The 27,621-nt window shown below is 46.9% G+C and overlaps 1 protein-coding gene across 2 annotated transcripts; it reads right to left on the reverse strand.

Moving 5' to 3' along the window:
* Positions 1-1,020: 1,020 nt before the first annotated feature.
* Positions 1,021-27,411, reverse strand: PPM1G (protein phosphatase, Mg2+/Mn2+ dependent 1G). 2 transcript variants are annotated; one of them, XM_084516055.1, is made up of 10 exons: positions 26,737-27,411; positions 22,088-22,157; positions 9,295-9,380; positions 7,980-8,112; positions 6,077-6,546; positions 5,499-5,636; positions 4,008-4,242; positions 2,600-2,729; positions 2,197-2,299; positions 1,021-1,758 (listed from the first exon to the last, which is right to left on the reverse strand). In XM_084516055.1, the coding sequence occupies exons 1-10, from the start codon at positions 26,854-26,856 to the stop codon at positions 1,555-1,557; spliced, it is 1,689 nt and encodes a 562-aa protein (XP_084372181.1). In that variant the 5' UTR covers positions 26,857-27,411; the 3' UTR covers positions 1,021-1,554. The 2 variants fall into 2 exon arrangements, with proteins under 2 accessions (XP_084372181.1, XP_084372182.1); XM_084516056.1 differs by lacking the exon at positions 26,737-27,411 and adding an exon at positions 22,303-26,655.
* Positions 27,412-27,621: the final 210 nt, after the last annotated feature.

Genomic DNA, 27,621 nt, shown 5'->3' on the forward strand with positions numbered 1-27,621 from the left:
GCTTGCACAGCAACATTCTTGGGGACCATACCACTTCATCCAGAAAGTTTATTTCTGAGCGCACAGTGAGGTTAAGCAGCAAGTCTAACTGCAGAGCCTGTGCACTTGTGGCACTGAATTCACAATCCTGAGAAGGGCTGCAGGAGCCCAGCTTTGATGATATAGGGACCAAAACTGTTCAGCTCTGGGCACATCATGACTGGAGAGATACTTAACAGAGGGTCTTAAGCTCAGGACCACCTGGGAAGGGGCTCACATTGTCACAAAAGATGGTGTAAGATATACCTGTACGGGCTGGTGAAGCATGGGCTGACTGAATTGTAGAACACAAGTCTGAGACAACAGGCCAGGACCAGGAGGGTAAAGTTCACCTTCAAGAGGGAAGGCTTACAGTGAAAGGCATTGCAAAGGGCACGTCCCTATGACACTGGAACCCTGGTGCATCTGGATGATGTTATGGCAGGTGACCTAGCCTGTAAACTCCATCTGTGCTCCCACCATATCAGGTGGAAGGTGAAGGGTACAGCAGCAGGGAACAACAGCTGACCTTTCCATCAGTGGTTTACAGCCAAGGGACTTCACCTCTGCAGGAGCAGTTGTGGTACTGACACAAGCCATACGAGCTTTGTATCACCCAGCACACCAGCAGGCAGGAGTTGCCTTGTCATACCTTGAAGAGAACATGTAGCTAGATGGGGTGCAGCACTCTGCATGTAGGTTAGTTAGTTCAGGAAGGTGACTGGTAGGCACTATTCAGCAGACAGAAACCATCTCCAGAAACTTGTCTCCTGTCCTGTGCGCAACAGACTGTCCTCAGTTGAGCCATCTCAGGCTAAGTGGATAGGCAGCAGGCGCTTGGGCTCTGCAACCGCACAGTAGAAGCCAGCTTCTTCTTGTGAGCTGCAAACATGACCCCCCCAGTGCCCTGCAACACGAGGGAATAGAAACGTCCTCCTCCTCATCGCATCTTCCTTACACCCTCCCCCCATCCAGGAAAGAACCAAGGACCAGAAGTACAACTATGTTTTCTGGGCTTTTAGTTTGAAAAAAGTATTGATTGAAAGTGTACAACAGAATGAGGTGTGGCAGCAGCACCACAGCCAGATTGTTTCACAAATAAAAACAGAAAGGGCCTTAAATAATCGGGTGCAGATTAAAAAACCTCAACAGTGAAAAAGTTCTTCCCTCTGAACAGAAAGTCACAGGCACAGAAATGGCAACAACCACATGGAGACGATGGGGGGAGGGAACATCCTTCTTCTAACCACAGGGCTCTGTGCTAAGCGGCTGCCACCTATGGCGGGCTCCTGCGCCGTGGTTGGTGGCTGCTCCTGTGTGCAGTTCTGCCCTTGGCTCATTCTTTGGAATGGTTACAGATGAACAGTGTGACATGCCCTTGCTAACCAGACCCGCCCCCCACCCCCCAACCGGGACACTGACAAACAAGGCCTCTGCTAAGGCTAAAAAAAGGACAAGACTTTGGAGTCTTGAGTTCAGCATGTTTAAGAAACAAGAGTCTGGTGAGCGCACAACAAAGTCCTTGTGCGAGGCTTGCTATTCCAGCTTGGCCTTCTTCTTGTTATCACTGCCATTCTCCTCTGCTGGTGTTGCCGGTGCTGCCATGTCCTCCAGTTTCCGTTTCCCACTTTCGGCCGGTGGGTGCGTGTTACGGGGTTTAAAACTGATAATGATGCAGGTCATGTTATCGCAGCCAGTGCCATCCCCTGAGGTGTCTGGAGCCAAACACTGATCCAGCAGCTGAGGAGGGACAGGACAGGTTAGCAGAGTGCACAGACACACCTATGCCATTGGATCCATTCTATCAACTGACAACAGCTTAGTTAGGGGCTGCCAGGACAGAATGGCAAGGGCTGGGCTCAAACGATGTTTACATCGTTTACAGAGAACCAGCCTCAGCAACTCTGCTTTCTCAAAGCAGACAAACTCCTTCAGCTTGACAATAACCTAGAGGTCAGAGACACTAGCCAGGGTGACAAAGGAACCAAATTCTAACTCAGAGGTGGTTCTCTGATCCTGTACCAGCCAGTATTGTGGCCCAAGTGCTGCCAGATACCCCAAGCACTGAACAAACCAGTCTGATGGAGCAGGAATGAAGTCAGGCACCAAGCTGGGATGCAGAAACACTGCATGCTGAAAGGGATGGTGAAGCATCTGAAGGGGTGTTATGGACCTTACCTCTTCCACAATGGAGGAGAGCGGCCTCAGGACTCCATTCTCATCCTTTTGGGTGATCTTGGACTGGATGAAATCCACCACTTCCTGGCTGCTCATCACATTCCTGTAGAGTGGAAAAGTCAGAAGTGCTAGAAAAGGGAGCAGTCATACCACACTGTCCTGAGAGAGCTTTACTGTAGCAAGGAGCTGATGGTAACAAGACTGCATATTGAGGAACAGGAGGTTTCAAAGCTCAGCACACTGCGATGTTCCTCCATCTGAGAACAGCTCCTCAGAGAAAGAATTAACTCTTTGAGAAAATAAGGGCTGAAGCCATGCCCCTTGGAACTTCCTGAGACCCAGCTCAAGAGAACCACCAGGGTAGTGATGGCCGAAGAGGCACAACCGCTCCCTCATTACATACCAGATTCCATCACAGGCAATGACCATGAAGTCATGGTCATCGTTTATTGTCAGCACTTTGATGTCGGGCAAGGCAGAGATCATCTGTTCTTCTGGAGGCAGATTCCTGTTCCGCTTGTAGAAGTGATCACCTGTAGTGGAGAGGAGGATCACTTTGTGCTGTTACTGGGCTTAGGCAATGCTGCCTACTCCAAACAGTGAGAAACAGTACCCTGCTGAAAGGCAGCCCTAACAGAATTTGCACCAGAGCTCGCACAGTGCAGACCTGGCTGTGATTGAGACCTGCTTGAGAGAAATCTGCTGCACATCCAAGGCATCAGTTTAGGTGAGCCCACCACACTGTTCCCATACAAAGGCAAACAGGATCCTTCCTCAGTTCAGCATCTCCTCACCCCAAACCAGTTGACACTTCCCCACTTCCTGGGGCAAGATCAGACCAACAGCACGTGATGTCTAACAAAACCAGCTGAAAACTGGCAGCAGCACTCAGATGAGCTAACCCATGACCTAGAGCAGGATTTGCAGCTCACCTGAATGCTTGGCTCTGCTACAATAATGATAGATGCTCATTTTTAAGAAGCTTGGGCTGTCCAGGGCCAGATATGTCAGGGTACAAACAGTGCTTAGGTGCTGCCTGAAGCATTGTAGCAAGGGGAATAGAACTTGTGCAATTAAAAGACAAGTCTGACTCCAGAACAAGTGGGCTCAAACTGGTATGAAGTTAGGTACTCGGTAAGCAACACACCAAGGTCCTTCACCAGGCTCCTAACAATATAAGTAGAGAGAGGAAAACATTCTCTCTATTTGAAAGTCAAGTTGTTTTTCTGGGGACAGTTTATGTGGCATGGCTTCTGACAATCCAGTTGTGAGCACAACAGCCTTGGAGGCCTCACACACCACATCCTGTAATGAAGCCTGGCAGGTGTTGGGTGTCTCTCTCTACTGATATCTGCCATTTCCACGGCTATTTTCTCTAATTAGACTGAAATGTCACCATGTGCAATACTGAATACGTTCTAGACATCAACGAATTGAAAATTGTTCCTTAAACTTTTTCAGGGAGTGTAAATGATAGGACAAAGAGTAATGGCTTTAAACTAAAACAAGACAGATTAGTGCAGATATAAGGAAGACATTCTTTACTCTAGGGGTAGTGAGGCACTGGAACAGGTTGCCCTGAGAAGTCTTCAGGGCCTGGTTGGATGGGACTTTGAGCAACCTGATCTAGTGGGAGGTGTCCCTGCCCATGGCAGGGGGGTTGGATTTAGATGATCTTTAAGGTCCCTTCCAACCCAACCCATTCTATGACTCTATGACACTCAGTGGCTGGCAAGTGCTGGAAGCACATACGTCCTGAGCACAGCACCCTGAGGCCAGGCATGCCAGCATTCACACTTGGACTTGCTCACCAATTGCCCTGGAAAGGTTGAGACCACCATTCACTCTCCCATCCATGGTGACCTTGCCGCCAGCGTTCTTTATCCTGGCCAATTCTATCTCATCCTCTGGTTTGTGGTCATAGGACATGTCGACAGCTTTGCCACCTTCTGACACCACGCAGCGAGAATCTCCCGCATTAGCCACAATCAGCTGCTTGCCCCGGATAAGGGCCACGACAGCAGTTGTCCCACTGTCAGAGCCAGGCTGCAAGAAAAACATTTTTGCTTAGACTCCTTCCTATTGCTCTATCAGAGGTCATAAAGGAATTAGTACTACCCACCACATGCCCAGCAGTGTCCCAAACCCTGAGGTGTTGCATTTCAACCCTTCTTTCCATAAGCACACACAGAACAATGGAGAAAAGCCTGAGGGAAGCATGAAACATAGCAGTAGCATGTTCACTGAGAGGCAGGGTCAAGCCATACCTTTGTTCGAGTCTCACAAAGCTCAGGATACACCAGTGTTCAACACACCTTGCTATATCCTCAGCTCTAATGCAGCAGTTCCAGCCCCAGCCCAACTGTCGTTGTTTCAACTAGGATAGAGTTAATTTTCCTCCTAGTAGCTGGTAGCACGCTGTGTTTTGAATTTAGGATGAAAATAATGTTGATAACATGCTGGTGTTTTAATTGTTGCAGAGCAGTGCTTACACTAAGCCAAGGACTTTTTGGTTTCTCACGTTGTCCTGGAGCTGGGAGGGGACAGACCCAGGACAGCAGACCCCAGCTGGCCAAAGGGGTATTCCATAACACCTGATGTCATGCTGAACAATTATTATGGGGTGGCTGGCCAGGGAGGGTACTGCTGCTCACGGACAGGCTGGGCATTGGTCAGCGGGTGGTGAGCAATTGCATTGTGCATCACTTGTTTTGTGCACATTATTATTAATAGTACTATTATCATTATTATTTCCATTTATTTTCTATCCCAATAAACTGTATTTAGCTCAATCCACAAGCATTCACTTTTTTTTTTTTTTTTTTTCCCATTTTCTGCCTTGTCGCACTGGGAGGGGTGGGGGTGGGGAGGAGGGTGAGCAAACAGCTGTGTGGTGCTTAGCTGCCGGCTAGGTTAAACCACACCACCAGCTCAAGTAGACACCTCACTGCAAGCCAGGACATCTCTTCAAATAGAGAAGGCTGGCACCTTAGAAGCTGTAGCAGTCCTGCTGTCATACACTCCCTTCCATGCTAAACCATCCCCAGCAGTTTCTAAGCACAGCAAACCCTGCAGTGGAGTCAGCCTCTTCTAATCTCAACCTGCTGCCCAGATCCATGCCCTATCCCTCAGTCTCTCACAAAGTCAGTCTGTCAGCAACTGTGTTCGGCCTCAGGAAAACAGAAAGGATGTTTATCCCCAGCTGAATGGAAATAACCCCCTGCTACACACTCCCTCCTCCCCCCTCCCCATGTGCCCTTGGCTCCACACTATGCTGCAGAACACAGGAACAAGGTGTGCACCTCCTCTTTCCCCTCCATGCCTGGTAACAACATTTCCTCCTCTTCATCCTCATCCTCCTCTGCTTCTTCAGTGTCATCTTCATCATCTTCATTCTCTGCCTCTTCACTACTGTAACCATCCTCATCTTCACTGCATTCCTACAAGAAACAAGATACCACCAGGAGTCACACAGGACACTCTTAGAGCCCTCCCCAGCCATCTGGTCCCTCCAGTGTAATGACATGAGACTGGTTTGCCCCAGAGGACTGAAATGACCTGGTAAGTTTTCCCCAGTCCTGATGTCTATGAACAGAGCAGCTAGTTTCCAACTACCACAGTGAATGGAGGGATGGTGCATGCAGAAAGACCAATGGGTATCCACTGTGGCTGCTGCACAGATGAGTGTATGTTTCCCTCAGAGTTTAAAAGAGTCTAAACAATCCCCAATATTCCCATGAGATGGTCTCAAAGTATCAATCTGAAAAACCTACTCCTAGGACACACCTAGGATGAGCCAGAGACTTGTAGCTTAAGTACCACAGCAAGCAATGCATTCTGCCCAGCCAGAAGGCCACTCTGTCCCAGTGCTGTTTCCTACCTCACTGTCTTCCTCCTCTTCCTCAACCTCATCTGACTCATCCTCACTGTCCTCAAAAAATTTGGATTTGGTTGTGCGCTGGGGCTTTCCCGTAGAGGAGCAGGAGGGCCCGGCCTCCCCAGTAGAAGAGGTGACGGCCTCGTCACCTTTGCCTACTTCAGGCTTCTGCAGAGCAGGGCTGTTGCCTCCAGTGTTGGCTTTGTCTGAGGTGGAGGAAATACCCGTGATTTCTTCATCTGGCTTTCCATTCTTCCTCTCCTTGTGGTCGATAAGCTCCCCTGGGTCAGCCTCTCCATTCATATTTGACTCCCCATCATGCTGCTTGCCTGTCCCCTCTGTAGCGTTCTCCCCAGCTGGAGCTAAGGACTTTTGTTTGAGGTTCTTGGTGCAGTTTTGTCCATAACGTGTGAGAAGCTCTTCAATGGTCATTGTGGCTTCTTCATGCAGAAGAGCAGCTTCCTCATTATCCACTAAAAATGGAAAGGGGGAGTGGGGTGAGGACAAAGAGGATCAGAAAGCAAGACACATCACCATAGCAGCTGCTGTGCAACACACACTGGGTTCAGTGGTGAGTCGCCCTGACTGGAGGTTGCTATTTGCAGACATGTTTCAGCAATGCTCAACCTGCTGTTCAGTACCAGGCATGGACAAACACAGACAGGCCTGCACTGTCCCACAGCTCCCAGGCGCTGCAGATGAACAATATGCAAATGGCAGAGGAAGGTCTTCCATCCACTGCCAAGGCAAGCAGCCTGCAAGTTACCCCAGTGCCTCAGGCCACTGATGCTATCTTGCTGACTTGTAGGCAGCACAGAAGCATTTAAATTAGTTGTGAAGTTGGACGGTAAAGAGTCCTATTTCACCAGGCAGGCTCAAGTGAAGCTGTTGGGGAAGCAGACAGACCACTTTCATGTGCAGATTTGTTCATTAACACTGCAACATGAACAAGAAATTTTCATTAAAGCATTTGCTCCATAGGCCTCATGCAATTGCCTGGGATCCCTTTGCAATCTAGACACTTGCAATCAGATAATAAAATAGCTTTAGGTATGCAGTACACTAGACAGAAAATCGGATGACTCCCTAAACTATGAGCCAAGGACCAGAAACTCCACTGGTATCAGATAACTTCCATCATTTAGTTGTTGACATCCCCCTGGTTATCCTCTTCTTTGCTGATTAATGTCAAAAGGAAAATAAACAGAAATATCCCAGACAGTCCTTAAAGTATAGGACAAAAAGGGAAAAAAACACAACCAAACAAAAAAACCCCTTCGCCCCTGTCAGATGGGAAACAAGAACCCACAAACTCAGCATTTTCAGATCAACACACTGTTCACAGTGATTTACAGCTTTATATCTCCTTCAAGGTTAGTCACAAGCTATTCAGCCAAGAGCAGTACAGGATCCTACCCTGGGATTCACTTTCTATCTGGCTTCATGATCTGGCAACTACTTGCTCATGGAAAAAGCATATTTGCTTCTTTGCGAGAAAGAAGTACTGAAAAGAGACAATAATCTAATTCAATCCTGTCTGTAGTTTGTCTGCTACCAGCCTGACAGAGCTTAGCATCAGACACATACCATTTAATTTTTATAACTTAGCCCACTTCTCAGCTCAAGGATTTCTGGCACATCCTAGAAGCTTGCACACCACAGAGGACATCCTATGGAAAGCTCTGACAGGCTGCTTTGCTATCCATACGATTAAGCTACTAAATGAATCAAAATACCCCTAACAACGGTTCAAAGCAAGAGACAGTACTGACAGGTGGAAGCTCCAGCTGAAATTGAACTGGCTAATTTGGAGAATTGAACCTTCTGTTAACAAAGACCTGGTCCAATTTCTCTCAGTCCCTGGCCTAGAGCTGCAGTCTTACCTATTCAGTAGCATCTGACTTACCATCATCTTCATCAGCAACTTTCTCCTTCTCATCTTCATCATCTTGGGGTCGCCCAGCCATCTGGGAGAGCTCTTTAATCACCTCCTCAGTGGTGAGCTTGGCATCTATGGCTAAGAAAGCATCTTCCAGGGCCTAGATACAAACACAGACATAAGAGCGTGCATAATTTCATCTTCTACCTACTGGAGTTCAGAAAGCTTTTGGAAAATCCTCTCAGAAACATGGTTTGATTTTTGGGTGGTCCTGCATGGAACCAGTAGTTAGACTTGATGATTCTTTTTGGATCCTTTCAACTTGGAATATTCTATGATTCTACACCTGCTGTGATCAAGACTCTTCTAAAACTCACCATACAGAATTGGAGGCCAAATTTGTCAAGGCTGGTGGCACCTCTGGAGTCCATCTGGTGTCGTCCCCCTCCCCCCCCTGCCCCCAAGTCAATCAGGGCCAATTCAGAGCCAGTGCCCAGGGCCCACGGCTCTTCCTGTTCAGCCAATTTTCAGTCCACCTTAATGTCTGCACATGCAGCCCACAGATCAACAGCTTGTCTATAAGGATCATATGGGAAACAGTGTTAAAGGCCTTCTTGAAGTCTACAGGAGTCCTGAGGACAGGATAGCTTTCAATGCCACTGTAAGGAATGGTTCAGCAAGCAGGCTCCCCTGCTTAGCAGACAGGCTTACTGCAGTCAGTGAACACATCCAGCGTGGAATCAGCAAAGCATGATGCTTAGGTGTCTTGGCCATAGAGTAAAAGCCACAAATTGATTTGAGTTTGCTTTGTAGGCTATCCTCAGACTAGATTTAGAAGAAAGTTCTAGAGCAACTGCCTTCCCCTCACCCACACTGCTGACAATCCAGCACCAACTCTGGGGATACCTGATGTAAGACTAGGTGTTACTGCTGTGAGGGAGAATAACAATATAGAGAGAGATCATTTGGCAGAAGCAAGACACAAACACCCTAATTTGTTCTAACCTTCCACCTCTGCCAAAAACTACCCCTGTCCCCAAACAACCATCACCATGCAGAAAACTACACTCAAAAAAACAATTCACAACCTTGACTGGAATGAATCTGCAAATTAGAAAAAAAAAAGAGAAAGATGGAAAACAGAAGGTTTATCTTTGAAAATATAATCCACGGCTGGTATAAACTAGAAACAAGGAAGGGAAAGATAAATGAAGGTACCCTTGGAAGGTGGGACAGACAGATCTTGGAAGAACAGGGAAGTATTTAAGTACTAGGTACCTAACAAGGGCTCTTTTCTGCACTGGTGCTTACAATTGGTTCCAGGGCAGCGCTGTATTCTTACCTTTTGCAGTTTGCCTTCCTTATAGGCCTTCTGGTCTTTGATTATCTCAGGGAGATACTTGGCACAGTACAGGGCAACTTCTTCTCCTGAAAGAGAGCACAAATCATTTAAAGAGGGTGGTCCTCCCAGAAGCAACATGTATTCTTAAGCAACTGAATTCCTGAGGCAAATCTTGGGACACAAACCAGGACTAATCCAGACATGGAGAAATCATGCAGCAGCAGACTGCTGTGGATCTCACACATGCTTCCCAGAAGGCTGCACCTCCAGAACAGCAGGATTTGCTGATGACCCCTGGGAAACCTCAATGAGTTCTCACCCATCAGGTTTAGCCAATGCTATAAACTTCCTGAAAGGCCAATTTTGGCCATTAGGCCAACTGTTTAGACCCATTCTGCTTAGAAAGCTCAATTTTCGCATGAAAACGCAAGTATAAACAAGCTCTCAGAGAATTACTGACACACGATGAGCCACACAAAAAGTGAGCATTATGTATTCTAGTGTATGTTCTAGACCAACAAAAAAACAATGTCACAGCCTTGAGATGAGCCTTTCAGAAAGACGGGGGTCCTGATCAGCAGAACAGTCACCTTAGTACAGGAAGGCGTGCGCATGCATGACTTGAGTAAAAGGTGGCCAGAACACCAGGTTGCTGAGAGCACAGAGGATAACTCAGATCAAAAGTCAACAACATAAATCAAGCATTCACTCCTAGAGCAGCTGAAAAAAAATTGGAAGCTGAAAACACTTCAGCAGCTTAGTAATTAATGCTGTCATAAAATATCCCAGGTTGGAAGGGGCCCACAAGGATCATTGAGTCCAACTCCTGGGTTCTCCAAAGGACCACCAAAAAAATCAGACCACGTGTCTGAGAGTATTGTCCAAAAGCTTCATGAACTCCAGCAGGTTTGGTGCCACGACCACTTTCCTGGGGAGCCTTTTCCAGTAACCGACTGCTCTCGGTGAAGAACCTTTTCCTGATATGCAGCCTGAACCACCCCTGTTGCAGCTTCAAGCCATTTACTACCAAGTATGCAACAGAGCACAGTAGACATTTTTTGTGATCACGAAGGTGCTAATAAGGAAGAACATTAAATGGCATGAGGGATCCTGAATTTCTGTGGTTTGGATCAGCAATGGGGACCAAAAAGAATACTGCAAGTTGTGAATGAACAACCTAGTAATTTAGGCTTGAATATACGTGTAAGATGCAAAGAACCTGAAATTTTGAAGACCAAATTTCCGGCTATTTAAGACCTAGCAGACAGGATCCCCTGGAACACTGACCTTAGGGAAAAAGGAGCTGAGCACAGCTGGCAATTCTTTTAACAATGCTTTTCTTAGAGCACAAGAAATCTCCATCACCCTGCTCGCTTTCTTACATGGCGAAGGCAGAAAACTGGGATGGCTGTGCAAGGACCTCCTGGTCAAACTGAGACGTGAGAAGGAAATGCACAGGCAGTGGAAGCAGGGACATGTGGCCAGGGATGAGTACAGGGAAGCTGTCCAGATGTGCAGGGATGGAATCAGGAAAGTCAAGGCATGGATGGAAATGAGTGTGGCAAGGGACACACACACACACAAAAAAAAAAAAAAGGGATCCTCTAGGTACATTGGCCAGCAAAGAAAGGCCAAGGAGAACGTACCCCCTGCTGATAAACGGCAGAGGAGAGAACTGGTAACGAGGGACATGGAGAAGGCTGAGGTACTCAACTTCTTTGCCTCACCCTTCACCACCAGTCAGGCCTCACATGTCTCTGTTTCCCTGAACCTGAAGATGAGGGCTGGGGGAGCCGAGTCCCTCCCACTGTAAGCAAAGAGCAGGTTGGAGACCACCTGATGAAGCTGAACGAGTACAAGTCTATGGGGCCTGATGCCATGGGTCCCAGGGTCCTGAAGGAACTGGCTGATAGAGTTGCCGAGCCTCTCTCTAGCCTGTTTGAAAAGTCCTGGCAGTCAGGTGAAGTTCCTGGTGACTGGAAAAAAGGAAACATCACTCCCACTTTTAAAAAGGGTTGAAAGGAAGACCTGGGGAACTAGAGACCGGTGAGCCTCACCTCTGTTTGCTGAATGAGGGGGGTGTCCTGGTAACAGAGGATGCTGAGAAGGTGGAGATACTGAATGCCTTCTTTGCTATGGTCTTTGCTTCAAAGACTCCCCCACGGGAACCCCTGGACCCTGGAAGGAGGAGAAAGGGTCTGGGAAGTGTAGATCTCCCCCCTCATTGATGAGGGGGTGGTTCGGGAGCGTCTCAGTGGGCTCAATGCACACAAGTCCATGGGTTCTTATGGGATGCATCCACGTGTGCTGAGGGAGCTGGCAGAGGTGATCGCCAAACCCCTCTCTATCATCTTTGAAAGGTCCTGGAGAACAGGAGAGGTGCCTGAGGACTGGAGGATAGCCAGTGACATTCCTGTCTTTTTAAAACGGTTGAAAGAAGATGTAGTGAACTACAGGTGAGCCTCACCTCTTTGCCTGGGAAGATCATGGAACAGATCCTCCTGGAAGCAATGTTAATGCACATGCAAGACAAGGAAGTGATCTGAGGCAGCCACCACAGCCTCACCAAGGGCAAATTGTGCCTGACCAATCTTGTGGACTTCTATGATGGAGCAACTGCATCAACTGACAAGGGCAGACCAATGGATGCCATTTACCTGGACTTCTGTAAGGCCTTTGACACGGTACCACACAACATCCTGACCTCTAAATAGAAGAGATGAATTTGAAGGGTGGTCCATTAAGTGGATAAGGAATTGGCTTGAAGGCTGCACCCAGAGAGTGGTGGCCAACGGCTCCATGTCCAGGTGGAAACTGGTGACAAGCAGTGTTCCTCAGGGTTCTGTCCTGGGATTGGTACTGTCTAATATCTTTATTAATGACATAGACAATGCAATTGAATGCACCCTCAGCAAGTTTAATACAACAGTTTAATAGTGCAGTTGAGAGAACAGAAGGGTTGCCATGGAAAGGGACCTGGGCAGGAGAAAAAAAGTGGGCCCTGTGAACCTAATGAGGTTCAACAAGTTCTTAGGTGCAAGATGCTGCAGCTGGGTTTGGTGAAATCCCAGACATTAGTACAGACTTGGAGAAAAACTCCTTAATAGCAGCCCTGCAGAGAAGGACTTGGGGATTCTGGTGGATGATAAACCTGGCATCGTCCAGCAGCACACTTGCAGCCCAGAAGGCTGACTGCATGCTGGGCTGCACCACCAGAGGAGCGGCCAGAGGGCAAGGGAGGTGACTGTCCCATCTCTGCTCTGCCCTTACGAGGCCCTACCTGCAGGGCTGAATCCAGGTCTAGGGCCCTCAGCACAAGGAAGAGGTGGGTCTGGAGGAGGGATGTGAAGTTGATCAGAAGGCTGGAGCACTTCTCCCACGAAGACAGAGAGCTGGGACTGTTCAGCCTGAGGAAGTATACTGCAGGCCTTCCTATAGCTATAGGTAAAGGCCACACATGCTCTTTCCCTCCTGGCTACAGAAAGAAGGTTTTTATGACATAACTTTAAGAGCCAGTAAACTCTTTGCTTTTTCCTTCCCTGTCCTCTCCTTCTTCCAGACAAATACCATCTGTTCAGACAGCTGGCCATGAAGAGGAAAGCTCTGTGAAGCAAAGGGCAGTCGTGGAATTGAGGGAGTGACAAGTAGCTAGCCATCAGCTCAGCAAAGGATAGAGACAAGAAATGAAGGGAGATAGAAAGGGAACATAGTTGGAAGTAAAGAGATGGTGAGTTTGAGGAAAAATAAAAAGGAACAGCAGACACAGACTTCTCAAACGTGCCCACAGAGAAGGGATTAAGTGGCTATTGACAACAAACAGAAGCCTTGTAAAACTGTTACTGGTTAAATAGCGCTGCAGAAAGTTCAATGCTATGGATCTACACAACAAAGAAACAGAGCTCTATTTCGACCATACTCTCCAAAATGCCGTGGAAGAGTTTTTTTTTTTTTTGACAAAAAATCCTGGATGATCACAGATAAATAAATGATGTAAGAGAAATACAAGTGACCCTAGCACTTTTAATAAGACCTTTTTAATAAGAACTTAAAAGGAAAAAACAAGGTGACCTGACAACAGATCTGGCAGAGAAATAAAGATTGTCAGTCCATTGCCAACCAATGTCCACTGACACAGACTTATTGAAAGCAGATGTCATCAATCCAACTCAACATCTGCTCATAAAGATACTATGATTTTGGTTGATAGAACTAAGCATGACTTAGGTAAGGTACATAACTTGCGTATAGGTATATAAGACAGCCCTTCGCTTAAAAAGTTAAACTTTCAATGCACCACATGCTCAATAGGTAAACTGAAAACTACTGGCCATGAGACAAACTGAACAAAGAATCACACTGTACCATATTTACATGTAATCATGAATGACTGCTACAGATGATACTACAGCATTTTTATTTAAGAGACAAAATGAAACCGTTTCTGTGAGAGAGTGATGGAGGCAGTAATGAGTAATTGCAGTGACAGTCTTCCATATTATGTGATAAGCTGCAGGGATTGAGCAGAGGCTTCCCAGAGAGGTAATATGGCCATTGAGGAAAACATTTGCATAGTGTTGGACAATGGCAGACAGCCACCCAGCTGATCTGAATGCTCTATGAGATGGTCCAGAAACAACAGGTCAGGGACAAGCTCCATGCATCCTTATATTAAGGCTGCTTTTATTTAGAGTGTAAACCAGCTCATCTAGCAGATCATAAAACTGTAGGCCCAAATATGGAGGACAGTAATGAGCAGACTATCCCAGAGGTCAGCACTGGGTCCAGTCCTGCTTAACATCTTCATTAAAGATCTGGACCACAGGGCAGAGTGCACCTTTAGTAAATCTGTAGATGACACAAAAGTGAGGGGAATGGATGGATCACCAGAGAGCTGTGCTGCCATCCAGAGGGACCCTGGCAGGCTGGAGAGTTAGGCTGACAAAAACATCATGAAGTTCAACATGGAGAAGTGCAAAGTCCTGCACCTGGGAAGGATCAACCTCAGGCACCAGAACATGCTGGGGGCCACCCAGATGGAAAGCAACTCTGCAGAAAAGGACTTCGGTAGGAGTCCTGGTGGATACCTAAATTGACCGTGAGACAACGTGTTCTCACAGCTAAGAAGGCTAACATTCTTGGTTGCATTATGCAAAATATCGCCTGTAGGTCAAGAGAGGGGATCCTTCCCCTCTACTCAGCATTGGTGAGGCTGCACTTTGAGTACTGTGTCCAGTCCTGAGCCCCCTTAGCACAGAGAGACATGGGCCCAGAAGGGAGAGCCCAGGCCATGGTGTGCTGCCAGGCCCAGAGCCCCCATGCTGTGAGGAGAGGCTGCGAGAGCTGGGGCTGCTGGGCCTGGAGCAGAGGAGGCTCCGGGGGAGCTCCCCCATGGCCGTCAGTACCCGCAGGGAGGTGCGGAGAGGCCGGAGCCGGGCTCTGCTCAGCGCTGCCCAGGGCCAGGCCCAGAGGCCCCGGGCCCAGCCTGATCGGGGGGGACTGAACCAGATGACCTCCAGAGCTCCCTTCCAGCCTCAACCATTCTGTAAAGCACTTGCAGAGAACACCAACAGCTTCTCCATCATACTATAGGGAGTGAGCTGAAAAGCCTGGCCTGAAGACAGCTGTGAGAATGCAGGGCTCGTGCCATGGGCAAGTGAGTTCCAGGACTTGGCTGGCACCTTGGCCTAGACCTAGAAATTATACATATGCAATCCTGTGAAGAGGTTTGACCAGTAAGCACGGTGAGGCATTGTGCATACCTCAGCAGACTGAGAAGAAAACCCATGAAAACTACATGAATAACTTGTCAAAAATTAGAAGCTCCAGCCAAGTGGGCTACTGACACGATTGCCAGTCATCACAAGGGGCAGCTACAATTTCCTCCATAGAATCTTAGAACAATTTAGGTTGGAAAAGACTTCTAGTATCATCAAGTCCCCCTAGCACTGCCAAGTCTACCACTAAACCTAAGAACCTAAGCACCCCATCTACATACCTTTTGAATACCTCCAGGGATGGTGACTCAACTATTTCCTTGGGCAGTCTGCTCCAACACCTCACAAACCTTTCAATGAATTTCATTTTTTTTTCCCCCCCTTAATATCCAACCTAAACGTCCCCTGCAGCAACTTCAGGCCATTTCCTCTTGTCCTATCACTTGCTGCTTGGGAGGAGAGACCCCCATCCTGCTACAAACTCCTTTAAGGTAGTTGTAGAGAGCAATAAGGCCTCCCCTGAGCCTCCTCTCTATGCTAAATAACCCCAGTTCCTTCAACCACTCCTTGTAAGATTTGTTTCACTTCCAACTTGATCTGCATGATGGCCAACTACAAGAAGCATCACACTCATAGGCTCTCATCCTCCAGGGGGATTTCAACCTGGATGTTTGCTGGGAAAGCCACGTGGCAAGCAGTAAGCAATCCAGGACACTTCTGGAGTTCACTGAGGACAACTTCCTGGTCCAGGTATAAGACAAACCAACCAGAGGAGAAGTGTTATTGGACTTGTTAATCAGCAATGTGGAAGAACTCATTAAAGTTAAGATTAGAGGAAGCCCAGGTTGCAGCAACCATGCCCTGATTGAGTTTGTGATATCAAGGGATACGTGCCTGGCTAAGAGCCAACTTCCAGCCATTCGAAGAATTAGTGAATGAGATCCTATGGGACAAGGTCCTTAGGGACACAGGATCTGATCAGAGCTGGCAGCTCTTTAAGGAAATTTTCCTTGTAATGCAAGAGCTCTCTATTCCCATACATAATAAATCAAGCAGGAAAGGTAGGAAACCATCATGGGTGAACAAGGACCTAGGCAAAAGTCAAAGTCAAAAAGTCAAACCTAGGCAAAAGAAGAAAACACACAGACAGTGGGAACAGGGCCATGTGCCCTGGGAAGAGTACAGGAATGCTGTCTGGATGTGCAGGGATGGGATCAGGAAAGCCAAGGCACTGACAGAGCTAAACTTGGCGATGGATGCAAAGAATAACAAGGGATTCTACAAGTACATTGACCACAGAAGAAAGTTTAAGGAGGGCATATTGCCTCTGACAAATGAACACAGAACTGGTAACAACAGATGAGGAGAAGGCAAAGGTACTTAACTTCTTTGCCTCGGTCTTTGCTAGTGGTCAAGCTTCCCACATATCTTGAGTCCCCAAACCTCTAGATGGGGGCTGAGGGAACAGAGTCCCCCCTGTTGTAAGCAAAGAGCAGGTTCAGGACCTCCTGACATAACTTAATGTGTCTATGTGCCCTGATGACATGCATCCCAGGGTCCTGAGGGAACTGGCTGATGTAGTCATCATGCCACTCTCTGAAGGTCTTCAGAGGTTTTCCTGATGGCATTATGCAAATGCTAAACGGGAACGGTGTGGGTAAAAGCCTGCATTACTTGTACCAGACAACTGTTCTGACAGAATAGCATTGCCAAAGCCACCTGCTTAGATGAGAAATAGAGAAGAGAGTGACTGAAAAGCAGCTCCGAGACGGAGCTGCCCAGTAGGGTCTGCAGATGAGGCTACTGCACCCTGCAGTCTGTGCTACTGGAAGCAGCTGATAGATCTAATAATACAAGCACAGACACCTGATCACTCATCAGATGGAAAAGATGACTGAGCACTGTAATCTTCATGTCAAAGGAAGGGGCTAGGGATGTTCTTCACAGCAACAGGTAGCTTGATCTGAGAAAGACATCAACAGCTTTACAGTCTTGGATTTAGTACTTTCACACTGTCTCTGTAAGCAAGTAAGGCATGGACTGGTGGACAGCCTATAGGAAAATGGTCTTCACAAGCTTGGAAGCACTATAAAAATAATATAATAGAGAAATATCTTGCTCTGTCACCACAGAAGCAGGAATCCAGTCCCAATACAAAAAAGCTTTGACATATAAGCAAGCCATTTATTTGAAATAGGGACACAGACTAAACAGTGATCTGAAAGTCTCTAATATGTCTGCCCACCAAAAAACAGGTTACCGTTGGGAGAACTTGTAGATGCCACTGAAAATTATAAACTTTTGGTGCTTCCCCTCTAGCTCCAGCACAGGATGTCACAACATTTTCCTGCAAACTAATAAGGCTTTGCACAGGAACCTTTGCAAGTATGTCTTCTCTCTTCATTGATTGCAGTTTGCCTACAAACCAGGCCACCTGCTGTGAGCAGAGCTGGTCGTGGTGGTACCCATCTCCCTTATACAAATGACACAAAAGTGCTCACGCTGTTTTAAGCAAAGTTTCTAAAAAACCAAGATTCTCCTTTGGAGTCCTCTGGCTACAGAAGATGATTCATCACAATGAGTCCTCAAATCTAGTAGCTCTGTGTCCCTCTGGTGCCCAGGAGGCAGCTACCAGCCAAGCACACAGACCAGAGATCTACTTGCTTGCACAGCAGTCCCAGTGGGGTCTGATGGGTTTTTTAAGATGCATCAGTAACTACCTCAACACACAGTGATGCCAGCATTGCCAGAGAAACAGAACTGGCTCAAGGAATTCATCTTCTACATGCAGATGGATGTACTAAAATATTCTGTCTCAGCAAGAAACCCACCAGGTTTTTCTCACTGAAAAAGGCTTTGTGAGAGTACAAGGGAGAAGCCTGATTCCAACTGGCACACTGAGTGGGCACTAAGTACCAGGGCCAGCAGTGGCAAAAGGGGAACCTTTCTACAGTTTTGCTGAGGTGCAGTCAGTACGATTACCCTGCTGGATAATAACGGCTCCTTTCAGTTCATTGGTTGTGTTGGTGTGTTGGGTTGCCATGTTAGGCAAGACCACAGGGCTATCAGCCCAGAGGAGGGAATGGAACCTATTGCTTGCAACTTGCAGAAAAAGTTCTACATACTCCAAGGTGCATTTTAAACTGCACAGGAGTCCTGGCACTAATGGGTTTCAGATAGCAGGGAAAAGAAAATCTCACCAAATATAATTTTCAAGAAACAGAACAGAGGAGAAGCAGAGGTACAAAAGCACAGCTTGATGTTCGCTCATGTGGAGTGCATTCACCTGGCATGGACTTCAAAAGCCTTCAGGGGCTGAATCCTTAGAGAATATTATTCATGTATAAACCACCAATGATTTCAGGATCGCATCTTCCATGTCTCCAGTATTAAACCCACTGTAAAAATCTTAAAGCCTCCATGAATCATGTTATTAATGTTTTCTAGCAGAGAAGCATCCAGCTAAGTAATGCCAAAGCATCAGCTGCGTTTCCTGCTTAATGTGATACAGATGCAGCAGGCAAGTCTTCAGGAGTATCAAGTAAACTACAGAATCTGTAGAACTGAAATTAATCAAAAACTAAATATTTAGAGGGCTCTCCAGAGAGCATACTTTTATGTTTGTAAAGAATTAGAGAGTGCTTTTGATTGCCAGAGAGCATATGGAGTTTTCAGGCTGTCTGAAAGATCAAGCAGAAAGGTGAACACATACATTAGAGAGTTCAGGTCTCAGAGTATATTTCTGCACAGATAGATGCCACTGCCAAAAACTACTTCTGATGCAGTTTAAAAAGCAGGAGTCTCATTCAGATGAAGTATGGAACAAAATCCATTTATCTTGGCATTTCAGGAAAAGGTGGTTCCAGAGTACCTAAGACCCAGCTGGAATCTTTCTGCAGTATAATTTCTCCACCCCTGGAAACACAGGCTTGAATAGGACACGTAAAGACAAAAACAGGCAGCAACCTTGAGGCCAACACCTAGAAACCTAGGCAAGACAGAGGCCTCCAGAGATAAAGGTTCCTAGATGAAATCTTTCTCAGTGCATGTACATGAATAAACCCATCTTATCTCACCCTCACAAGGCTTAAAGTAGATCTCCATCTAAGATCTGATCTGTATTTAGGCGCATACAATCAATTTGAATATAAAATAAAGCTTAGAGTCAAATAACAAGTAAACTAGCTACCAACAAATACCACGGAATCCCTATGAATTGGAATACCCTGCCAAAACAGGTGTCCTGGTTTCAGTTAGGACAGAGTTAATTTTCCTCCTAGTAGGTGGTAGGGTGCTATGTTTTGGATTAGGATGAGAAGAGTGCTGATAACACCCCGATGTTTTAATTGTTGCAGAGCAGCGCTTACACCAAGCCAAGGACTTTTCAGCTCCTCACTCTGTCTTGCCAGCGGGCAGGCTGGGGGTGCAGCAGGAGCTGGAAGGGGACAGACCCAGGACAGCTGACCCAAACTGGCCAAAGGGGTATTCCATCCCATCTGATGTCTAAACAATATATAGGGGTGGCTAGCTGGGGTGGGGGGCCAGCTGCTCGGGGATAGGCTGGGCATCGGTCAGCAGGTGGTGAGCAACGGCATTGTGCATCACTTGTTTGTACACATTATTAGTAGTAGTACTATTATCATTACTATTATTTTCCTGTCTTAATAAACTGTCTTTATCTCAACTCCCAGGCCTCACTTTCCTGTTTCTCTCCCCCATCCCAGAGAGGGAGGGGGGAGGGTGAGCAAATGGCTGAGGTGTTTAGCTGCCAGCCGGGTTAAACCACAACAACAGGAAAAGAAAAATGTAAGACCAGAGTATTAACTCCCATCCTGAGACAATGACAGTGCATAGAGAATGCTTCTGTCTTAGATCAGAAGGCAAGACGACAAAAAACAAAACAAAACAACAAAACAAAAGAACAAATTGGTAAGGAGGCTGTGGAGTCTCCTTCTCTGGAGATATTCAAGACCCATCTGGATGCCTACTTGTGCAACGTGCTCTAGGAAACCTGCTTTGGCAGTAGGGTTGGACCCGATGATCTCACAAGGTCCCTTCCAATCCCTACAATTCCATGATTCTGTAAGAGACTTCCATCACACTGCATACTAACTTAAAGACATTTACTATGGGGCTTGCTGTATTCTATTTAAACACCCTGTTGGGGCAATAAATAAGGAAATCTCACTATGATAGTGTTGAGCTCCAAAGTAGGGAGCTACATGTAAATGAAAATGCTTATTAAAAGGAAATTAAACAGCTAAAAGGATAAAGCACGTGTAGGTAGAAAGAGAGACTGATCATAAACACCATGCTTGTGGTGCAGAGTACCTATATATCATTTTCCAGGGTTTGGGAGGGAAGAGGCCAAGGTAACTAAAAAGGAAAGTGAAACAGCCTATTACAATGTGAAAGCCTTTCAACTTTCAGTGTTAAGTCTTGTCCATAACAGGAAAACAAGGTATAAAAGCAAAATTAAATTTATTCCACCCTAAAACCTTCTTTTATGTGGGGCAAACCTGAGGAATGGTTTCAAACTAAAGAATGCATCAATCAAATCATACAAAAGTAGGAACAGGCAAATATTGATCTTTGAAGTCAAGTTTAGTATAGGATACTATATCTGCATCCCTCCTGACACATTTTTCCTAGGAAAAATGTAGAGATGTAGAAATTCAATCACCAGAAATCTAAAACAAGTTAGAAATCTATGTCAGTGCTTTGCCATCCTGATTAATGGCTTTCCCTAACATCTACCTCAAATATTTTCTATTGTATTAAGAAAAACGAGAACACATTACTTCATATTGTACACTAACAGGAATGTCACAAGAGCATCAAAAGTCTTTTTAATACCCAACAACTGAAATAGATTTTCTAAGATAACAGGAAGGTCTAACGCACTGATCTTACGCAAAAATACATTGCTTGGTATTATTTGTTCTTCACCAGTTTTTGCTAGCTGTTACTTATCTGTTAGATGCTTACAAACAATTTCTGAATTTCTGTAAGAAATAACACGTTTAATAGTTGCTAAATCCCTATATTCTCTCTCCTTCATCCTTCTCTGCCTTTCAGAACCAATCCATCATTCACATGCTCTGGAGGATAATCCTGGGGACATTAGCAGGTACTCCACACAGTTCTCTGCATACTCTAAGATGAAGTTCAAGAAGAAAATAATTTCAAAACATTCAATCTAAATACGTCAGAGTGAGACTGTACCTTTTGAAGAACTATTAGTTTTGTCAGCTACCTACTCAGACCAATCTTTCTAATAAGGATTAGTACTACAAATAAGTCTTAAATTCTTATTTACAAATTGGCATAATTAGATAACTTGTTTCTAAAGGAAATTGGATATGAAAGTAAGAAGTCAAGAACTGGGGTAGGTAACCTTTTGCTTAATTTTACTCCACTATCAGAGAAATGAAAGGCATACATATGATACCAAAAAATCAATTAAAAAGCTTTGGCGAGTGGAAAAAACTGGGTTTGCAAGACTACAGACCAGCACATCTGGTATCCAAGCCCTGCAAACAGCAGAAATTGTAATACCTGTAATAATACATTGTAAAATTGTAATACTTGTAATAATGGCTACAATCCCCAGCTCAGGGAACCCCTAAGTGGGGAATAGAAACTGTGTATACTAGGGAATGGATCTGCCTACCGTTTTTTTCTCTTTCCTTGAGCAGCCAGTACTGACAGCCATCAGAGCATACTGACTATTGTCAGACCTCTGGTCCACTCTGAAATAGTCTTTCTTAAGGCCACTCTTCGGTGATTATCCTAATTTACCTATCAAGAAAATAAATAGGCATTCTAGAGTTTTAGAAGATGGAATGCAAATCTCATTGCAATTTCGTACCAACCCATGACCTTCTGTCTAGAAAATCCTAAGAAACTTTCAGACCGTTAGTCAACGATACCTATCTACCAAAGAAAATGCTTTCCAAGAAGGAGCTGGATTTCTAATGATAAATAGATGCTTGCTCCAGCTGCCCTGACAGCCACTTTTACTGAACAGCCTAGAAGAGGCACGGCAAAGAACTCTGGGGAGAACAGGGAACAGTTACCTCCGTGTCCATCGTAGACTGAGAACATGGCTGTTTCACTGTCCAGCTCAGGTATGCAGTTGTGTGCATCCTGAAAGAGAGAGCAAAAGTCAGGAATGACAAGGATTGCAATAGACCCTCATACAGAAGTGGGAGAAAGGCGCACGAAGGCTATGAGCACTGGAGGGAGAACAAGAACAGTAAGAAAGCCTCCTCTCATATTCTCAAAGACTTACCTGGTGAGCACTTATCTTCAAAGGAGCACAGATTTTTAATATCACGTTGCTCTCTGTGCTAAAGCAGTAGCCCAGCCTTTTCACCATGAGATCGTACCATAAACTGCTTTAGTTCCTTGATACAACTCTAGATTTTCCAGGCTCAAGCCAGAATCAAATCCCTCTGCTTATGGTACCTGGAAGGCCTGCATTAACGTAGCAGCTCACAGTCCTTAAAGAACGTATGCTCCATTATATAAATTGGTATCTAGACCAAGGGCTGTCTAATAGCATAACTAACACTAGTACCTATAGTTTGACAACTTCCCCCATGCAGGCAAATGTTGACTCTGTGTCACCTACAGCATCTAACATTCCCACATTTTGCCTTCTCCTGCTTTTGCCAAACAAGTTCCTTGCAAACTAAGAAGGCACTCTGATACATTGGTGAAGCCAGAATGTCACATACAGAACCTCCTGACCTCATGTCTTCAACACAACCATCAGCTTTGCCTTTGCTTGTCCTGGTGAATACAGCCACGACTGGTAACAGTTGTCTATCCCAGCAGGGCAACGAAAGGCAGCCTTGCTGTGCATAGGATTACTGCATCCAGCGAGAACAAACAACTGGACTAGAAAACCTCCTCTTGGGGACAAAGGATCCTTTCTATTGCTCTTGTCATGTGGGATGCTCCAGAAAGGTACTGCTGGCCTCAGGCACAGTTACCTGAGGAGTGAGATGAAGAGCCAGAACTCTGTCAAGCATCTTTCAAGTAGTGCAGCAAACGACGCACACCTGATCAACCAACAGCACTCAAACCAAAGTACCAAGCCAGGTATCACTCCCTAAAGTAAGGCAGCCATCTCTGTTCTGCCAGCTGTTCAGAAACCATGAGACTGTCTGTGGGAAAACTGAAAGAAAGGTGTGTCCCAGGAGTTCTGGAGGCACAAATACCGAACTCCAACCAGCCTTTCTCTGTACATGCTCCCAAACTACAAAGATGCACAACAGTGCACAAGGTATATGCACAGACTGGCCTCTCTCCCCACAAACTCTCACCAGGAACAGTGGACTTCGAAGGAGGTGCTGCCCCAGATTTTACAGCTAGGCACCTGGCCTCTTTCATCCCGAGTAAGCAAAACAAAATTGGTAATTCCAGTGCAAAGCCTAGAACTGATGAACGGACTGAACCTCTCTCAAACTTGCCCTCCTAACTGATTTCCTAATGCTTTCTATTTTTCTAAGGTTCAAGCCCTAATCTATCAACTTACAGCCTGACTGCACACCAAGTGCTTTTGTTCAAGAACAATCATGCAATTGTTTAAACAATGCCATTTAGTCTCCTTGCTGTGGTTCATCACCTTAAAGTTCAGTGTGCTGCAGGCTGCCCCAAAACAAAACACTGTACTTTGAGTCAGCTGGCTCTAAGGCTTGGGTGTGTCCACACCGTCAGCCATAACCAAGTAGTTCTATACATGCACACACAGCCACACGATTGCTGCACAGTCAAGCAGCCGATGAACTTATCTACTTTATCATAGACTTCTTAGATAAATGTGTTCTATGAAGTCTTTGGCCTCTAGGATCCCACAGTCTTGAAAGAGAACTCCATTCCATTGCAGTTTCTACTAAGTGGCAATAAAAATGTAAAAAGAGTTTATGCAGCACTTGGTGCAATGAAACTCATGACACTCCGATGAAACAGGCAAGTTATAATCTCAGTTCAAAACAACAACAACAAAAAGACTCTGAATTATAATGTAGGAAATTTAACCAGAGTTCACTGGACACAGTGAATGAAAATAATAAAACCCCAGCATTTTTATGCTCGCTTTTCACAGCATTTACAGAAGCTAGAGAGATAGCAAAACCACAACAAATTAACTGGGATAAGTCCCTAGTGACTAAACAGCTTAATTAAAGCGAGAAGCACAAGTGCTGCTGGGGAGGAAACCCAATACTGGCAAAGATGGTCTTCCTGCTCCATCTGTATGACACTCACTGAGACACGTCCCGATCCTGAACCAGGGCACTACTGGCAAGGAGGCAGACAAGGCCAGCACATGTCAGCAGGAGACGGTTCAGTTCCCATACTGCACACAGAACTGTCTCTACACTACGTTGAACACCGCCATGAGCTGCTAACGGCTCTGAACGCCTGACTGCACACAAGTTTCTGGCATTTTCAACACTAAGACCAGTTCAGAGAGCATCCAATTGACCACAAAGACCATTGTGTGCCGCCAGCACAAGAAGCAGCTGTCAGCTGAGTCTCCACCTCCCTTTCAAGGCCTGTTAAGCTATCTGCAGCTGACTGTCCTCCAAGTAACCATGATCTCGTACTCTTCAGAATGAGCAAGAGAGCTCACAAAGCCTAGGTGCAAGCAACCCTTTCAATATCAGCCTTCTGCTATCCAACTTTAAGAGTTAGAACACCAAAGAGCTTAGAGGAACCCAGTCCATCTGCCTAAAAAGTGTAAAAAGTATCCTTTGTGTTTCTCACCAGCCAAAACCATTTCCTTATTCACAAAGCAAACTCTCTGGGCTAAGAATGGATTCTTACTACAAATCGTCAGAGCCCTGTATACCTGTCTCACTTAGAGGCTCCTAAAATGTAAGTTAAAGGCAACAGACAACGTTTACATCATTTTTCACTATGTCTGGTTCCTCCTACCACTTCTGCATGCTCTATCTAGCTTCACTAACAAAAATTATACCTAAAATCTTAAATGTTAATCAACAAAATACACATTTGCTCAGAGCTTTGTAAGAGTAAAAGTAAAATTAAACATGGAAAAAAAGTAATAGAAAACACAAACCAAGACAAGAGACAAAAAACTCACAGTACTGGAATACAAGAAAACACAAAAGAACTGTACAATTCTGCTCAGCTGTATGTAAACACAATGAGTTTTTCATCCCACCACAGACTCAGAAGCAGTTTGCAGCAGGTTCAGCTTGTAACACAAGCACTCCTATCATCTCCTCGTCCCTTGTTTAAACGCAGCTAAACCATGTCTACACCAATGTCCTCAGCATTGCTTTTGTCAGCATGGAGATATGCCAAAGATGTTGGTTAGTGCAAAAAAAAAAAAAACAAAAAAAAAAACACAGCTGCAAGCTCTGGGCCTCATCCAATTTCCATAAAGGTCAGTGACAGCAAGAACAGGCCTCAAATAAGTGAGATTATGAGCCCACTTCCCTCCTGTGGAAGGACTACTGCAGCCTACCACCAGTGCTGTAATTAGCTCTGAGTTCCCCTCATCCAAACCTCTGTGCACCAGGCATGCCAGAACGCTGCCTGCATTCAGCTTCTTACCCATGAACTAATCGCCTTGTGGAGATTACACTGCACACATCTCAGTGTTCCAGTAATGTCTCTGTGCCACCATGTCACCCATGCAGAGGTCACCAGAGTGGAGCAACTGCAACACTATTAGTCACATTTAATGGAGCACAAATATCCTCTGAGTTTATCTTAAAAGCACGAACAACAATTTTCCTGCCTCTTCTACCCTAGAAACTATAGCTCAGTTTCTTAAAGCTCTGCTGCACACAAAAAGAAGAAAAAAACTGGTCATTATTTTGCACAAGTAAGACTGTTGTAACGTTTCACAAGCGGTGAATTATCTGAAAGCAAGACTCATTAAAACGTATTCAACAAGAAGGTTGCTTTACTGTATTTAGAGGAGATATACCCTTAGGGCTGCAGGAACCAGTATTGGTCCTTGTCTTATTTCCCTTGTTTGCTAGCTACCTGGAAGGGAAAATAAACCAGCACGTTAATGGTATTCAGAGGGTGTCAAATTCAAAGAACTAGTCACTGCAGGTGAGGCAGAGAAGTAATCCCAACAGATCTGCATTACTCTTGTACAAGCAGCTTTACTAAGTAATTCCAATAGACTTCATCGTTGGGAGGACTATGGACAAGCACCTGGCTCCTACTGCCAGATGTTTGTCTTGTGATAATTCATTTGTCCTATAACAAGTACCAGTGATAGGCTGGCAAAGCCAGGAGCAGCTACTGCTAAATTACAGCAGCAACGAGAGCTCCTTCAATCGCTTTGCCTATAAAATAATAATAATAAAAAAATTAAAAATAATAATAAAAAAAACAACAGAGAGAATGAAACTTTGTTTCTGCTTGGGAAGAAGAGCAGACATCTTTGCCTGAGGATGTTTGCTTTCATTTCCTGACTCATCCCAAGCATCCCGCCATCCTTTCCCTCCACTTTCCAGCCCCAGTTCCTTATTCCCTGCCGGGGTTTGGCTGGCTCCACGTCCCACCTCCCAGCGCGGGGAGGCCCCCGCAACAACTCGCAGACGCTCCCACAAAGCGGGGCGGTTTCCGCAGCGATCCCCGCGCGAGGCGGCACAAGCGAACAGCGGGGACTCGGGCAGGCGGCGGCCACGGCCCCACCGCAGCAGCCCCGGCCCCGGGCCCCCGCGCTCACCTCCATGGAGACGCGCCAGCCTTGCATGGCGCTGAACCCGAAGTGCAGCGGGCGCGGCCCGAGCCCGGCCCCGTCCCCGGAGCTCTTCACCGTGTTGGGCTGCGACAGGTAGGCGCCCATGGCGCCGCGGCGGCCTCCGCCAGCGGACCCGGCCCCCGGCGCGGCGGCCGAGCGCGGAGGGGCTGCGGCGAGGGGCGCGGAGGCGGCCGGGGCGGTGCGGGCCGGGCCGGGAGGCGGCGGGGGCGGCCCAGCGCGGGCGGCGAGGCAGCGCGGGCGGCAGAACCTCCCCCCAACGGGCCGCCGGGCGGAAGTAGCGCGGCCGGAAGCGCGGGCGATAGAGTCGCCGCGGGGGGGGGGGAGCGGCGCTCAGCCCGCGCGGCCGAGCCACGGCGGCCGGAAGCGCGCACCATAGAGTCGAGCCTCGGCGGCCTTAGGACCCGCCCCCCGGCCGCTGCTCGACACCGGCGTGCGGAGCCGTCCCCGGGACCTCCCGCCGGGACCCGGGCCCAGCCGCGGGCCGCCCCGCAGCTCCATCCCCCCTGCGCCGCGGGGAGTGGTCACAGGGGAAGCGCTCCCCTGCCCGCCACGCCTCGTGCGCGCTCTTCACGGTGAGGGAACGAGGGGCAGGGCGCTGGGAACCGACGGCACCGAGGCGGGACGGCACCGGCACCAGCACCGCCCGCCCGAGACGCAGGCAGGCTCCGAGCGAGCCCACAGGGACCGTGACAGAAGCAGCCCCCATACACTGAGCTCGGCCGCCCCTCCCGTCCCTTATATAGCCCGGAGCCCCGCCCACCGGCCAATCCGCGCGGGCTGGCAGCCAGCTCCCGGGCTCTCATTGGCCGCGGGGCGGGCCGAACCGCCCCCTCCCCCCGCACCGCAGCT

The sequence above is a fragment of the Aythya ferina genome (genome assembly GCF_964211825.1).
Source record: "Aythya ferina genome assembly, chromosome: 3".
NCBI classification, from domain to species: domain Eukaryota; kingdom Metazoa; phylum Chordata; class Aves; order Anseriformes; family Anatidae; genus Aythya; species Aythya ferina.